The sequence below is a fragment of the Ranitomeya variabilis genome, chromosome 5 (assembly GCF_051348905.1).
Source record: "Ranitomeya variabilis isolate aRanVar5 chromosome 5, aRanVar5.hap1, whole genome shotgun sequence".
NCBI lineage: Eukaryota > Metazoa > Chordata > Amphibia > Anura > Dendrobatidae > Ranitomeya > Ranitomeya variabilis.
Window position 1 is genome coordinate 177,555,312 of NC_135236.1, and position 16,237 is coordinate 177,571,548.

The 16,237-nt window shown below is 41.6% G+C and overlaps 1 protein-coding gene across 1 annotated transcript in view; it reads left to right on the top strand.

The window, feature by feature from the left end:
* Positions 1 to 16,237, top strand: part of SERINC4 (serine incorporator 4) — an 84,477-nt gene that overhangs the window by 53,512 nt on the left and 14,728 nt on the right. Inside the window, exons 8-9 of the mRNA XM_077263569.1 lie at positions 2,556 to 2,682; positions 15,443 to 15,515. Coding sequence (XP_077119684.1) covers positions 2,556 to 2,682; positions 15,443 to 15,515 — 200 coding nt within the window. The remainder of the gene's footprint in view (positions 1 to 2,555; positions 2,683 to 15,442; positions 15,516 to 16,237) is intronic.

Genomic DNA, 16,237 nt, shown 5'->3' on the forward strand with positions numbered 1-16,237 from the left:
TGGGAAAAACCCCAAAAGTGATACCATTTTAAAAACAGCACCCGTCGACATATTGAAAACCGCTGTCAGGTAGTTTATTAACCCTGCAGGTAATTTTCAGGAATTAATACAAAGTGGCATGACAGGAATGAAAAAGTGTATTTTTACCACCTCAATGTCGGTAACTTCTGAACAGCCCGCTGTAGCCGGGAGACTCTAAGGCCACTATTTGGTCGTGATCTGCCATGGCAAACATCAGGACCACACAATCATGATCTGCCAATGGGGTTAAAGAGATAGCCCCCACACTCTGGGGATGCAGGGAAGCGAAAAACAAAATCGCAAAAACGAAAAAGGGCTGCGGCATGAAGGGGTTAATATAAATAATAGTTATGCAGATAACCACTTCCCACTGTCACTCTCTTTGATCCTGTGTATACAAGGACTAATTATGGCTTCGTGCACTTGCCATGTCCTTGGTTGAACCTTTGTATTATAGTGCTGTCAGCCTGTTTATATGTGTCTGAATGAGATGACAATGACCCCCCCATCCCTATTCTTGGTAATAGTGGGGATTGTATTCACGATGGGGTTTTTATATCAGTCTCCCAGATAGATCAAACAGTGATTGTCAACTCCTTATACTGAAACATGGCCATTCTGTCACAGGACAAGTTCGCAATCAGCAGAACAGTTTTCTTTCTATTGCTTTTCTCATTCATTTCTTTGCTTTTGGCTGCTGTTTTCTCTTTATGACTTTCTATTTGCATCCTTTCTTTATGACTTATTTTGTTACTATACTATCTGTTAACTGATATCATGTTCTACTTGCAAACCAGCAACTTCCGTTTCTTCCCATGATTTTCCCATCTTTTAATTGTAGATGATACCTCGTAGGCTACGTTCACATTTGCGTTGTTGGGCGCAGCGTCGGCGACGCATACCGACGGCATGCGTCATGCGCCCCTATCTTTAACATGGGGGGCTTATGGACATGCGCCGGTATGCGTTGTACAGTGTTTTATGACGCATGCGTCATATAGACGCACAAGACAGGGCGCAGGGGACGCTACTTGTAGCGTTTTCCCTGCGCCGAAAGTCCCGATCTGTAGGATCTTATGACAACGCATGCGTCGCAAAACGCTGCGTTGTGTACATGCGTTGTTGGTTGCGTCGCGTCACCGACGCTGCGCCCAACAACGCAAATGTGAACGTAGCCATACAAAGTTATAAAGACCGAAACATCACATTTCTTACACTATACTACTTTGGATTACACAAATAAATATTTTCTTCATTATCTTCCTAAGAATGTTGGATACATTCAATACTGTTAAAAATGAAAAAAATGAAACATAGATATTGCCCTATCTTCTGCCAGTGAGTGGATAGTAGATATTCTGACTCCATAACTAGACTGCGAGTGTAAGGCGCTCTTGAGACACCGTTTCTAGGCTGTCTCTATGTCCCATTACTCACACAAACAGATTTCATCAGATAACTTGACTTGACTGTAAAGACATATAAGAAAATTCCAGAAGAAGGTTTATTTTCAAGCTGAATTCTTGTAGTTATGCACAATTGCAGTAGATAAAAAAGGCTATTTTGAACCAGAGCTGCAAGACATGAGGTTCTAAGATAGCAGACATACAGAGAATGAGGAAGAAGAATGGAGGGGTTACTGACATCAGAGGTAGGGAGGCAGACAGGGAGAGAGGGAGGACAAACTTCTAAAAGTCAAATCTTATTGTATAGCAACAATACAATATAACACTGTATGATTCCCAAGTCGAGGGATATGACAGTGGCGTAACTTGTAGCCTTTGTGTCCCAATGCAAAATCTCCAACAGGACGCCCAACTATCATGTCTTTAGTAGTATTGGTCTTCTCATATGGGCCATAAGGACGATTTCAAACATCTTCAGGTCAATGTTCTCTAAACCCACTATAGCTACGTTAAAGTATACGTACCCTCATCTTTATAAGGGTTGTCTAGTCTTAACTTACAAGCCTGCTGTCACTCTATGTAACTGCAGACTTGTGAATCCTCACATCGCGCTCATTGCTCGCAGTGAGTATTCTCTGGTGCTGGCGCCAGGATCGTGCGATCATCTGACCGCAAGTGTGCGACATGCATATTCCCAGCCACATTCCAACTAGATGTAAGTAAGGTCAGAAACAATCTAGTGGGAATGTGTTTGGAAGTATGCATACTGCATAGACATGACCCTCTCCTCACAGTGCACAGTGCGAGTCATGTGACGATTCACTGGTCTGCGGTCCATGGTGTAACTACAGACTTATAGCTTAAAACCGGACAACTCCTTTAACTCTTCGCAAAGTAATGCAGTGACCAGATGATGTTGGTATATGGTGCCTCTGTTCTTGGTTGATCCAAATCAGGGGTCAACACTGACACCAAACTACAAATCTTATATGACTTTTCCAGCTGTAATACAAAGTTGATCATTGTTTTCCATAACCCTCCAAAAAAACAGCAATTTCAGAATTTGGTGCAAACGCTTACGTGTGATGTCAGATTTTGATGTTTTATGTTTTTTATGTTTTTTTCCAGTTCAGTACAGAGGCCAAAATATCACAGTGTGTTTCCCAAGCATCAGCCGAAACGGGCTACAGACAGAAGATACATCTATTGCTGTTATTGGAGCCTGCATTATGTACCTCTGTGTATTGTTTGCATGGTATGTATAAACTAAGCTATACATATGTACTAATGAGAATGTAAGTAACATAGATAGTAAAGGATAACTTAACTCATTAAGAATTCACCCTTTTTATGCCTATAGGCTGCAGCAGTTTGTTTTTGTTTTTTCAATGTCACATTCCAAGAGCCACAATATTTTTATATTTTCGGTGATGTAGCTGTATAAGGGCTTGTTTTATGCGGGATGAGTTGGATTTGTCAGTAGCACCATTTTATGGTACATGTACCTTATTACCTAACATGAAATAATTCTTTATGGGGAGAAATATAAAAAAACAGCAATTCTGTATTTGTATTTTATATTTTACGTTATTCATGTTGCACAAATAAAATGGGTATACCTAATTTATATAGTTTTATTGCTGTTATGCAATAAATACACTGAAGAAAAATATAATCATTGCTTTTGTGTGGACATATTCTGAGTTATAAATTTTACAATGTCCCATTAATGGAGCTGTATGAGGGCTCATTTTTTGCCTGACGAGGTGTAATTTTCAGTGGCACTATTTTTGGGGAGGTGGAATGTACAAAAGAAACAGCAATTTTAAATTCTTTTTTTCAGGCTTTATTGATACACTGTTTACTGTTGAATTTATTTGACATATTAACGTTATTTTGCAGAACCATACGGTAATAATAATACCTACCGTCATTTATTTTTTTTTTTTTACAGTTTACTCGTGAATTTCTTACCTTCCAAGATGCCCGGCATGGCTTTTGATTAGCTGGGTTCATGTGACATCATCTGTGCAACTTTCCACAATGATGATGTCATGTCAGCCCTGGCAAATCAAAAGCAGCCCTGGGGATTCCGAAAGGTAAGTGATTCACGAGCCCCCCATCTCTTAAAGGGAACCTATCACCTCCAAAATGCTATTTACCGGCAGATATAGATGTAGTCTGCAGCCAAATAGTGTTGAAATTCCGTTGAGCCTTCTTACTAGAGCAGTGGTTACGGGGAGAAAATTATCTTCCCTGCAGCCGCTCACTTCCAGACATAGGGACAGTGCAGGGAGCCGCTACAGTGACCACTCACTACACAGTGAGTGCTGCTGTAATCACTGTAATTACTCCCCTGCACTCTGAGTGACAGATTGCTCTGCAGTTTGTATGCAGAATGTGTGTGCACAGCAGGCTATCCGTCAATGTGCAGGGAGAGTGATTATATCCACACTACACTGAATCGATGACTCGAAGTGAATGGCTGCAGGGAGGATATAACTTCATTTTCGCCCTTTAGCTGCTGCTCCTGTAAGCTGGCTGCAGATGATTTAAACAGTATGTGCAGATTTTCTGTATGTGACAGTTTCCCTTTAAAGAGGTATTCCTAGCTCATCGAGTCATGGCATGCCTCTAGGAAATGCCATCACTTTAAAATCATCGGTGGTATAACTAATAGGACCCTTAAGGCCAGCTGTTTAGTGAACTGCAGCACAGCCTCATTCATATAAATAGGGTCGCTGCTGTTCTGTGCATAGCCAGCTGTCCTGGAGCACTGGTGTGCAGGGTAAAAGACTCTTGAAAGATGATTCTCAGGATCAGTGAGATTCCTACATATTGAAGCCCACCTATCTCAAAGTTATTACATATCTTAGCAAAATACCCCTTTACAAGACCAAAGTGCTGTGGTGAAAGAGAATAATTCAAATGAATGTCAGGAAAAGAACAGACCAGGAAGGCTCCAAAGAATAGCAGTTTTAGAAAATGGCTCCCAATCCTGGCTTTCAAACATAGGACACATACACGAAGGCAGGTTGTTGGAATGCAGGGGAGGCACAAAAATGTAGTTATGTGCATGGAGTTAAGCATGCTGTTACATTTTTTTATGTGTCATTATGTTCTATAGACAACTTCAGGAAATACATAAGCAAAGTCCGCGCTCGTCAAGCCAAGGGCTCATTATCTGCTCATTATCTATCAGAGCAATACCCTTTGTGTCACTGACTTAATTTTCTTTTTTCAGACAAATTTTTTTCCAATTTTATTTTTTTTTAAATAGGCATTGGGAATAGGTTACATGATGTCCTTATGCAGAGGCTGTCTTGGCAACAGAACTTTATAAAAACTAATAGACTGCATATAAAATCATCTTTCATCATATAGTAATGTGAAAGATTAAGACGAGTTGAAAACAGAAGTGATGCAAACATATTATTTTGGAGATAATTTACTAAATCCTGTCCCATACATGTCTATGAGTCATGGTCTAACAAGACAGCACAAGTGTTCGTCTTCGTACGTGAGTAATGTCAGCATTTCACCTCATTCACTATTGCTTCATGGATTGGTAGATGAAACCTCTCATGACCCACATTTATATTCCCATGCCTATTTAGGGAACAAGTCACTAGACCTACTTCTATAAGAAAGAGCTGTAAGACACGCTTTCTAAAGGCCTCCTAGAAAAAGTCAGTCAAGCTCACTGATTTCAGCACAACTGGTAACCATTTTATGCAGTGTTCCCAAACCCCGGTCCTCAAGAGCCACCAAAAGGGTCATGTTTTCAGGATTTCCTTAGTATTGCCCAGGTGATGGAATTATTGCCCGTATAGATTTCAGGAAATCCTGAAAACATGACCTGTTGGTGGCTCTTGAGGACTGGAGATGAAGAACACTGATCCAATGTATGGGGGCCTTCCAATTCTCTAATGACAAATGATGTTGGGGTGGTAAGGAGAAGTGTCTGACAGTGGATTTGTCCAGTCTTCTAACTGAAGATGAGAATCAGAAGAGACTGCAGTTGTTTGTTGAGAAGGTCAATTAAGTGTATTTGCTCCTTTATATAAGTTGTCTCACAAGAGACATTGATTACATAATTATATATTGGATATGCCAAAAATATTTGCTAGATGCGTATTCCACATCTTGGACCCACAATTTGAATCCTCCGTCCAACCACCAGTGAGGAGGCTCTTTCTATTAATTGCTATGAAAGTTCTGAATACAGGCAAGGGCATGTTACATTTATGACACCTCCTATGCTGTACCATTAATGTCTCTTGTAAGACAACCTCTTTAAATCATATAGGTTGGTGGTTGTATACAGCATGTGTGGTGTTTGGAAAATGGGATATAGAAAGGGGTGCTTACAGATATAGATGCTCATTCTAAAGTGATGGTGGATTCCTTTGTAAGAGATTGTCTGTTGTAGAAAAATGTTTGTAATGGATTATTCGGAAATTATAAATGAGGCCTTCACCTATTAGCCACAGGGGAGATTTGCAATGAACAGTGTCTCTTGCTCTGGAGAGTTCATCATGTCCGTTCAGTTTGTGGATTTAGAAGTAAACTATGTAATGCTTAAAGCACCAATCCAGTGTTTTGGTTTTTTTTTTCAGCGCTGGAGTGGTAATTTTACTGTAAAGTCCCTGCTCCCAGTCTTATACTCACTCTCCAGCGTCTTCACCTCGTTTTTGGTGCTGCTCCAGACCCGTGGCACCATCTTATAATCATAGCTTCTGACTGGCCGTAAGTCAGAATCTACTTCAGAAGCTCATACTAGTCTCTCATAGATTTATATTGAGTTGTGACCTCCAGTTTGCTCCATGAAACACTGAAGCGATCCAGCAAGTCACAAACTGGCGGACCCGACAGGAGCTGCGGCGATAGAAGGGGAAGATGGCAGAGGTGAGTATAAGACTAGGGTCAAGGACCTTAGATTTAAAGCACCACTCCAGCAGTAAAATAAAAAAAAACACTGGAGTGGTGCTTTAATTTACCCTGCAGTAGAGCCGTTGGGAAATTGAACACTTGCTACATGGTTGCCTAGATTACAGTTGATAATTCATGCTTCCAGCAGTGGATCTTCTTATTGTTATGAGACCCTACAAACAAAAAAGAATTGTGGAAAACATGCAACCCCTTCAAGCACACAAGTTACTATATGCCACGTGAAAAGTACTAGGAGATAAATGATTGCAGAGAGTTATGGCTCAGTCCATGTGCAGGACAATGACGGCCTTTTACCAAGGCCCCGTCCAGATATAACTCAAGTAAATAGATTTTGTTTTATGTTGGTGCCTTGTTGATATTCCGCACTATTAGCAGTCATGGAGTCCTCAGGGATCTGTTGGTTTGACCTCCACTGGTGTAAATGTTTTCTTCCTTAGATAACAGTCATCGGCATGTTGCAGGAATGAGAGGGAGGAAGCACGTTAAATAAAGATGATGCCCACGGTCGGTGCAAACAGGATAATGTTTACAGCTATCTCAGTGACGGCAGCAGTCCTTGCCAGCTGTTATAAATAATGGGCCTTACTATACTTAACTGAGCTCCGAGTGGAAATGTGGAGAGGTCATAAACACAGCAACAAGAAAGCCATGGGGAATTGCTGGTTCTCAAAGTATGCAAAATATCTCTTCTAATTAAGCCAACGATATTAGATGCTGAAAACACAGAGGCCGAAGCAGCAGCTGCCCTCCCGATATCTGTCCTCCAACGCACGCCTACCTATCCACACTAAACTCTGGCGCAGTAAATGCCTTTCACTATATTGTATTGTTATGCAGCCAAGTCTTTATAGTGCCGCTGCTGTTAACAAGGGGGAAGGGCCAGCCATAAAAAGCTGGCGGCTCCTAGTAAAATACGTGCAGTGGTAAAATCTATCTCTGCATTGCAAATAAGGATAATGGGGCTGGTCCTTCTCTGGGAGCAAAAAGCTATTCCTGCATGTTGTGTCCCAGATCCGTAGCGTTTCTTCTGTTCAGTATGCTTCCAGGAGATACAAAACCATCATTGCTTTATGTTTGTGAACAGAGAACAAGCCGTAGAACAGTTTGCTTTATCCTATATATGTCCATTCAGGCTCCACTCATGCTGGCAGGGTACTCCATACAGTCACCAAGGGCAGGTACACACTACCGTATTTTTCGACCATTTGTGATTAGACAAAACATCGGATCTCACTCAGCCCAATGTTAGTTTATGGGGCTGATGGCATGTTCAATATTTTTTCTTCATACCATTCTGGTCTGTGGAAAAAAATCACAGCATGTCCTAGTTTGATACCGGATCGCATTCATCCATGCCAGTTAAAATCATCGGACTGCAATCAGATACCACAATGGAGAAGATGAAGAAATTTTGTCCTCCATCACCCCCTCACAAGGTACTTTGTTTCTCTCACCCAAGAAAATTGGGTCACATTATGCTGACATTCTGATCAGAGTGTGATTTACACAATTGGCCCGATTGTCTTGGATTAAAGAATCTACGGCCAACTGACCCTAACCTAGCATTGTAAAAGATTTGTACTTGCAGATATACACACATAGAAATTTTAGGAGGGGTGGGTTATGTATCTTGTGCTACGATAACCACTAGACCCGGCAGGACCTAGTCCATCGCCCACGTCGCACATCAGTAATGTGTGGCCGCTGAATGAGAACTCTGTGAACCCCCTCTTACCTGATGGTTTCCATGTCTTCTTTTGATGCATCAGCCAGACTTCACATCTTATGTGTGTCACACCGCAATGATGACGTTGCGCCACGCCATCCAGTAAGAGGCTGTTCTCAGGTTTCTCATTCAGTAGCCACAGATAAGTGATGAAGTTCTGACGAAACGTGCGTTGGAGCGGCAGGGACATCCATAACAGCACTACCTTACACGTAAGTTTATTTCTATTTGAATTACATGTGCCCTTTATGTGTTTACAATAGGTATTCCCACACCACTTGTTTATATAGTGTTTAAATAAAATTCAATATTTTAAGGCATATATACTCTTTGGGTTTCTAACCTTTTCTGTGGTACAATAGTAATTGTTGTGAGTTTTTGCCAAATCAATATTATCATTTGTGATTTGTGAACAGGAACATATCTAAACCCAACATTTCCAATCCCTGTTACCCCCAACATCTACTTACAGAGGAGTTTTGGAAGACATCACAAATACAGTATTTATGTTTATTATGCTATGCTTATATAGCGCTATCTTGCTCCACAGCGCCTTACATACGTTATCATCACTGTCCCCATTGGGGTCCCAACATAAATTCCCTATTAGTATGTCTTTGGAGTGTGGGAGGAAGCCAGACAATCCGGAGGAAACCCACGCAAATAAGTGGAGAACATCAAACTCCTTGCAGATGTTGTCCTTGGTGGGATTTGATCCCATAACCCCAGCACTTCAAAACAACAGTGCTAACCACTGAGCCACCATGCTGTCCATATAGTTCTCCAATCTGCATAGATACATTCAATCTTATCCCATCTTAAATTAGATATAGTGTAAATGTTGCTCAGAGAGGAAACTCATAAACAGGTATATAATGAAGAAGATACCGACAAGCCCAAATATCAGATGTCCAGCAGCTCTACATTGGAGTAATACAATAAATATGAAGCTTGATTTCACCATCTCTGCATCAGCTTCCCAGTGATTGTTCTCTTTCTTTTCAGTTTTTTCTATGTAACAAATCATTTTATTAGAATATTAAACCGATCTGTCGGATTTTTCAGCGCAGGCTTATGTGGCAATTTCCATACTCCGCAAACCATTGAAAATCAAACAAGGAAACATGAAGTCCAGCCTGACACTTATTGTAACCTTTCTGCACTGAGGAAGATGGAATTAACTATTAATGTGGATTGTTGTTTTATATGATACCGTGTTTGCGTGGGTTTCCTCCGGGTACTCCGGTTTCCTCCCACATTCCAAAGTCATACTGATAGGGATTTTAGATTGTGGGTCCCATCGGGGACAGTGATGATAATGTGTGCAAACTGTAAAGCGCTGCAGAATATGTTAGCGCTATATAGTACAGACCAAAAGTTTGGACACACCTTCTCATTTAAATATTTTTTCTGTATTTTCATGATTATGAAAATTGTAAATTCACACTCAAGGCATCAAAACTATAAATTAACACATGTGGAATTATATAGTTAACAAAAAAGTGTGAAACAATTGAAAATATGTCTTATATTCTAGGTTCTTCAAAGTAGCCACCTTTTGCTTTGATGACTGCTTTGCACACTTTTGGCATATGAAAAACATATTTTCAGTTGTTTCACATTTTTTTGTTAAGTATATAATTCCACATGTGTTAATTCAGTTTTTGATGCCTTCAGTGTGAATTTACAATTTTCATAGTCATGAAAATACAGAAAAATCTTTAAATGAGATGGTGTGTCCAAACTTTTGGTCTGTACTATATATAAATAAAGACTATTATACTGAGCGCTGACATTGAATGTTGCTTCTCAGCCTTCTCTACTCCTTCTGGTATATAACTGTTTATTCTTTCAGTATATGATTCAATAGCACTCACTGAAAGGGAAAATAAAACTTAACTTTTATTCGTTGCCCAGGTATAGTAACTAACTGTGGTTAGTAGGGTTGAGCGACTTTTATTTTTATAGGACTTTCTCAAAAGTCGGGTCCAGTGAAATCGGCCGATCCTATAAAAAAGTCGGGGTCGGGGTCGGCCGAAACACGAAACCCAATGCAGTGCAATGGGATACTATGGTTCCCAGGGTCTGAAGGAGAGGAAACTCTCCTTCAGGCCCTGGGATCCATATTAATGTGTAAAATAAAGAATCAAAATAAAAAATATTGATATACTCACCCTCGGACGCGCCCTGGTACTAACCGGCAGCCTTCCTTCCTAAGAATGAGCGCGTGAATGACCTGCGGTGACGTCGCGGCTTGTGATTGGTCGCGAGAGGTCACATGGGCGGTCACGCGACCAATCACAAGCCGCGACGTCATCTAAGGTCCTTCACGCGCTCATTCTTAGGAAGGAAGGCTGCCGGAAAGAAGCAGGGCGCGTCCGAGGGTGAGTATATTCCTATTAGGTATATACTCACCCTCGGACGCGCCCTGCTTCTTTCCGGCAGCCTTCCTTCCTAAGAATGAGCGCGTGAAGGACCTTAGATGACGTCGCGGCTTGTGATTGGTCGCGTGACCGCCCATGTGACCGTTCGCGACCAATCACAAGCCGCGACGTCACCGCAGGTCATTCACGCGCTCATTCTTAGGAAGGAAGGCTGCCGGTTAGTACCAGGGCGCGTCCGAGGGTGAGTATATCAATATTTTTTATTTTGATTCTATATTTAACACTTAAATATGGATTCCGATACCGATTCCTGATATCGCAAACATATCGGAACTCGGTATCGGAATTCCGATACCAGATTCAGAAGATCGCCGACCTCATGGCCGACCCCACACGGGTCGGGTCGGGTTTCATGAAACCCAACTTTGCCAAAAGTCGGCGACTTCTGAAAATGGCCGCCCCGTTTCGCTCAACCCTAGTGGTTAGTTATAACAAATTATAATGATTATATTGCACATAAAAACATTTCACCTCATATATTAAACTCTACAGATTTGCAACACAAATTAACTAAATGATTACCCAAGTATTGATAGTACTTTATTTTCAACTCATTCAAGATCCTTTTGATAAACAACATTTTTGGGTTCTCCTTCTGGTGCAAAGATTAACAGATTTTTGGCAGTTCCGACTCTTGAACATGTCGCTGTTGAACATAGCAATGCTCCTGCACTTGGACACGGAACACAACTGGCATCATTTTGTTGAAGCAAAAGGATTTTTTAAACACAATATTAACCCCTTAACGACTGCCGTTATGACTTTTAACAGCGGCAGTTAAGGGGCCTTATTCCTCCTGCACCTCAAGCTCCTTCTTTTTACACAGCCTCCTCCTGCACCTCACGCTCCTCCTTTATACACAGCATTTTTCTGCAGCACAGCTTTTCTACTTTATAGTCGTCTCATCCAGCAGCACCTCACACTCCTCTTCCATATACAATTGGAAACACTTGATCCCGAGAGAAATTGCACTAATTGCAATAAAGCGTATCGTATGCACAGCCTACTTCTTCTGCAGCACCACACTTTTCTCCTTTAGACCTTGTTCACATATTATTTGGTCAGTATTTTACCTCAGTATTTGTAAGCTAAAACTTGGAGTAAAACAATCAGAGGAAAACTATATTACAAACATGTCAACACTTCTGTATTTTTCTCCCACTCGTGGTTTTGGCTTTTAAATACTGAATGTGGCCTTATACACAGCCTCCACCTGCAGCGCATCACTCTTCTCTATACAGAGCCTCATACTGCAGCAGCACCTCACTTCTCTCATTTTCTCATCACACCTCTCATTTTCACCTCACTCCTCTCATTTTCCTCCTCACCCCTCTCATTTTCCCCCGCACTCCTCTCATTTTCCCCCTCACATCTGTCATTTTCCGCCTCACACCTCTCATTTTCCCCTCACACTTCTCATTTTCCCCCTCACTCCTCTAATTTTCCGATCACTCCACTATTTTCACCTCACTCTGCTCATTTTCCACTCACTCCTCTTCATTTTCACCTCACACCTCTCATTTTCACCTCACACCTCTCAGTTTCCCCTCACTCCTCTCATTTTCCTCACTCCACTATTTTTCCCTCTCTCCTCTCTTCCCCTCACATGTGCACAGCAACTTCCTGTTATGAGCACAGCGATGTAATCCATGATGCTCCTCCCTTTCTCTTGATGTCATGCCTGACAGGAGCAACTCCATTCTAGACACGACAGAGCTAGATGTGGTCTTTGCCTGCCATGCACTGATACTCTGAAGGCGGTGGCCTTGATTGTAGCTCGCAAGGGCTGGGACATCGCACCCGGCGAGTTTTGCAGGGTAGCTTTCGAGATTAATGTGTGTCCGCCCGTGTGCACTAACAACGTGGACCGTGTAGAAAGGGCTTTGCGTGTGGGGTGAGTGTGGCTATGTGGAGTGGGCATGGCTTGGTACATACATACACACATACACATACAAACACTCAGCTTTGTATATATAGATGACCTAAATGTCATACAACATGGTGCACCCATGTGTTTAAATTCCTAGAATAAAGATAGAATTTACAAGACACAACACAAAAAAATAGAAGAGAAAAATTTCTCCCCAAATGTGATCTATTACAATTATAAAAACATGATGTCTCTGTCTCTACGTGTTTCATTGCTCTGATTAGAGCAACTCATCAGGAGACCCAGGTTAATAAAAGATGTAGACTAGTCAAGAGCGAACGTGCCCGGGTACTAACAGAGTGTCTCAGGCATGATCGAAAAATATGTTCGGATCCAAGCGGCTGCATGTCTCATGGCAGTTTGGCAGCTGCAACACATGTAGGAATTGTCTACCAGCCCTGAGACATGCTGTTCCGGAGATTCAAACCCATTTTTCGAGCACACCAAAGACACTTGATTAGCACTTGAGCATGCTCATCACTAATGGTGACATCTTGGCTTAAAAACAATTTATAGTGGTTTCCAATCCTCTCATGAATCACAATATTACGGGCGCAGGATATCCTCTTTAGGATGGGCTGTGTGCACTGTGCCTTTAAATCGTGTTCTTAACATTTTTACATAGCAGCATGTTAGTATGGTGCGTTATTCAGAGATAAACTCTTAGCCCATTTATCTCTGCACTTATCACTTTGTCTCTATGATTCAATGGCACATGTATTAAATGGTAAGAATATATAAATGTTGAGTAATAATACATTTCAATTCCAAGTGCCATTGTTCACACAGCCCATTGCATACACTCTCCAAATGCCATGCATAGAGGCAGACACAAGGGGTTAACTGTGGGATAAAGAAAATGCTATATGATGGAGTACAGAACAGGGAATGGGTTACTGTCCTGAGCTTTAATGGACTACTTCCGTCAGGGGAGCAGACCCCACACAATTCCTCATTAGCTGTTCTGCCATCTGCTTTCAATCCTCAGATCACAGCAATCTGACTGACACAAAGCAGAAATTTGGAAGTTTAGGAAAGTTATTTTGCAGATGTAAAAATATAATGTATAGTCTCATTAACAAAGGAGAGATAGGAGCGTGAGGGTTTCATTTGTGACTAAAGTTGGGGACTTTTGTTTTGAAAGCAGCTAAATATCTCCTCATAAATGAGCAGAAATATCAGCCTCTAAATCTCGGCCTAACGTGCCGAGCTCACGCTGAGAATATCATTGGCACACTTAACAGGTTTCCATTTTGCTCTCATCTTTTTGTAGAGCAGTCACTCTGTTGCTCGACTCCTGTTTTAATTTGCACTTGTATGTGGGTACATATTTTTACATGTTGTTGCAGGAAATCAAATTCAGCCATCCTGTCACCACCCACGATGTTACCTCAAACGTCTAACACGTGGCAACTAAAACCTGCTGTGGTATTATCTAAGAAAGTGTTATCAAAACATGAAAAATCTTCCTAAAGTTTATGGTGGATTTTGTGCCCATGGCCACCACCAGAGCAACATTAAAGGAGTTATCAAGGACTTTTATTATTATTTTTTGTCTATAGGGCTAAGAACTAACAAGCAGATAGTTACTAAAACCCTGCTTGTTCGGCAAGGTGACAATTTCTGCCGGCTCAGCCGGTGATTCCCCTGCTTCATTTCACCTCTTATCAACAGAGCATGTCTTCTCTTCTGGTCTGCTCAGGGCGTCACTGCAGACATCATGCTGAGTGACAGGTGGCTCTACACGGTGAGGCAGTAGGGAGCCAGTATTAACTCAGTATAACATCGGCAGAGAAAACCCCATCAGCTGAGCATTGCTGAAGGGAAAACTCTGCTGTGTCACTGTCATGTTGGCGCAATCAGGGGAGTCGCTGGCAGGAGAGACCTCTGACCACTCTGGGCTGGCAGAGATTATCGCAGGGCAAAACAGGAAGGTAGATAGTAAATACCTGCCTGTTAGTTCTTAGCCCCATATACAAAAATAATAAAGGTCCTGGATAACCCCTTTAATTTTCTAGCTACTTTGCTACTCATGTTTTATTCTTTCCATTCTCGCTAATCTAAAAACAAAGAGTCTTCAGGATCTGGCTGAACACAGGGTGTGTTTATAGTCTGTCACCAGGGAGACACATACAAACTTTTTGGAGATGGAAATTTAATTCTCGCAGGACTTGGCACCTGGCCACACTGCCAAAAGTACCAATACCAGGTTTAAACCAACAGTATCACTGTGCTTGATTGGCCGGCAAATTCGCCTGACCATAACCCCATAGAGAATCTATGGGGTATTGTCAAGAGGAAGATGAGAGACACCAGACCCAACAATGCAGACGAGCTGAAGGCTGCTATCAAAGCAATCTGGGCTTCCATAACACCTCAGCAGTGTCACAGACTGATCGCCTCCATGCCACGCCGCACTGATGCAGTAATTCATGCAAAAGGAGCCCTGACCAAGTATTGAGTGCATTTACTGAACATACATTTCAGCAAGCCAACATTTCGGATTTTAAAATAATTTTTCAAGCTGGTGTTATAAAGTATTCTAAATTATTGAAATAATGACTTTTGGGTTTTCACTGGCTATAAGCCCTAATCATCAACATTAACAGAAATAAACACTTGAAATAGATCACTCTCTTTGTAATGACTCTATATAATATATGAGTTTCACTTTTTCTATTGAAGAACTTAAATAAATTAACTTTTTGATATTCTAATTTTGTGAGAAGCACCTGTAGGTCTGGAGAAGATCTGCATACACTTAACAGTTGGCTATTTTGAGTAAGACTATTAGCAATGTTGCTTTTCTTTTCTTATATTAGATACATTCTGAGCAGTTACACATTGCAAGAGTTTACATATCTTATATGATTAACATTTCATAAGTTCCAGAAAATTTGAGATGCAACCTTAGGCCAATGTCGCAATAACTAATGTTACGTGTATTTTCATATGTTTACAGCAATGAAGCCTCCTACTTGGCTGAGATGTTTGGTCCAATGTGGATGATTAAGGTTTACACGTATGAGTTCCAGGTTCGTAAATATTATTCTGTATTGGAAAGAAATACATTTTGGTGCAGTCAGAAACTCCATAACCTGTTATCGCTTGGAGTCATTTTCTCATATTTCCTTCCTGGTGAGTAATGATTCAGTGAGCTCAGGATTTTAGGAGGTTCACTGCTAGTTCAGATCATCACATCCAATTGAAGAATTATTGTGGTAAATTAAACAGCAAGAGAACAGTGCACAAACATATCTCCTGCACTGCAATACAATTGGTAGGAGAATAGGGGTGGTAGTCTGTGCTGCCAAAGTTGGATGCAAGAAACCGGTTTGTTGTGGTCTCCTGATGAAGTAGTTAAGGTACCGTCACATTAAACGACGCTGCAGCGATAGCGACAACGATGTCGATCGCTGCAGCGTCGCTGTTTGATCGCTGGAGAGCTGTCACACAGACCGCTCTCCAGCGACCAACGATGCCGAGGTCCCCGGGTAACCAGGGTAAACATCGGGTTACTAAGCGCAGGGCCGCGCTTAGTAACCCGATGTTTACCCTGGTTACCAGCGTAAAAGTAAAAAAAACAAACAGCACATGCTCACCTGCGCGTCCCCCAGCTTCTGCTTCCTGACACTGACTGAGCTCCGGCCCTAACAGCACAGTGGTGACGTCACCGCGGTGCTTTCACTTTCACTTTAGGGCCGGGCTCAGTCAGAGCAGGAAGCAGACGCGCAGGTGAGTATGTACTGTTTGTTTT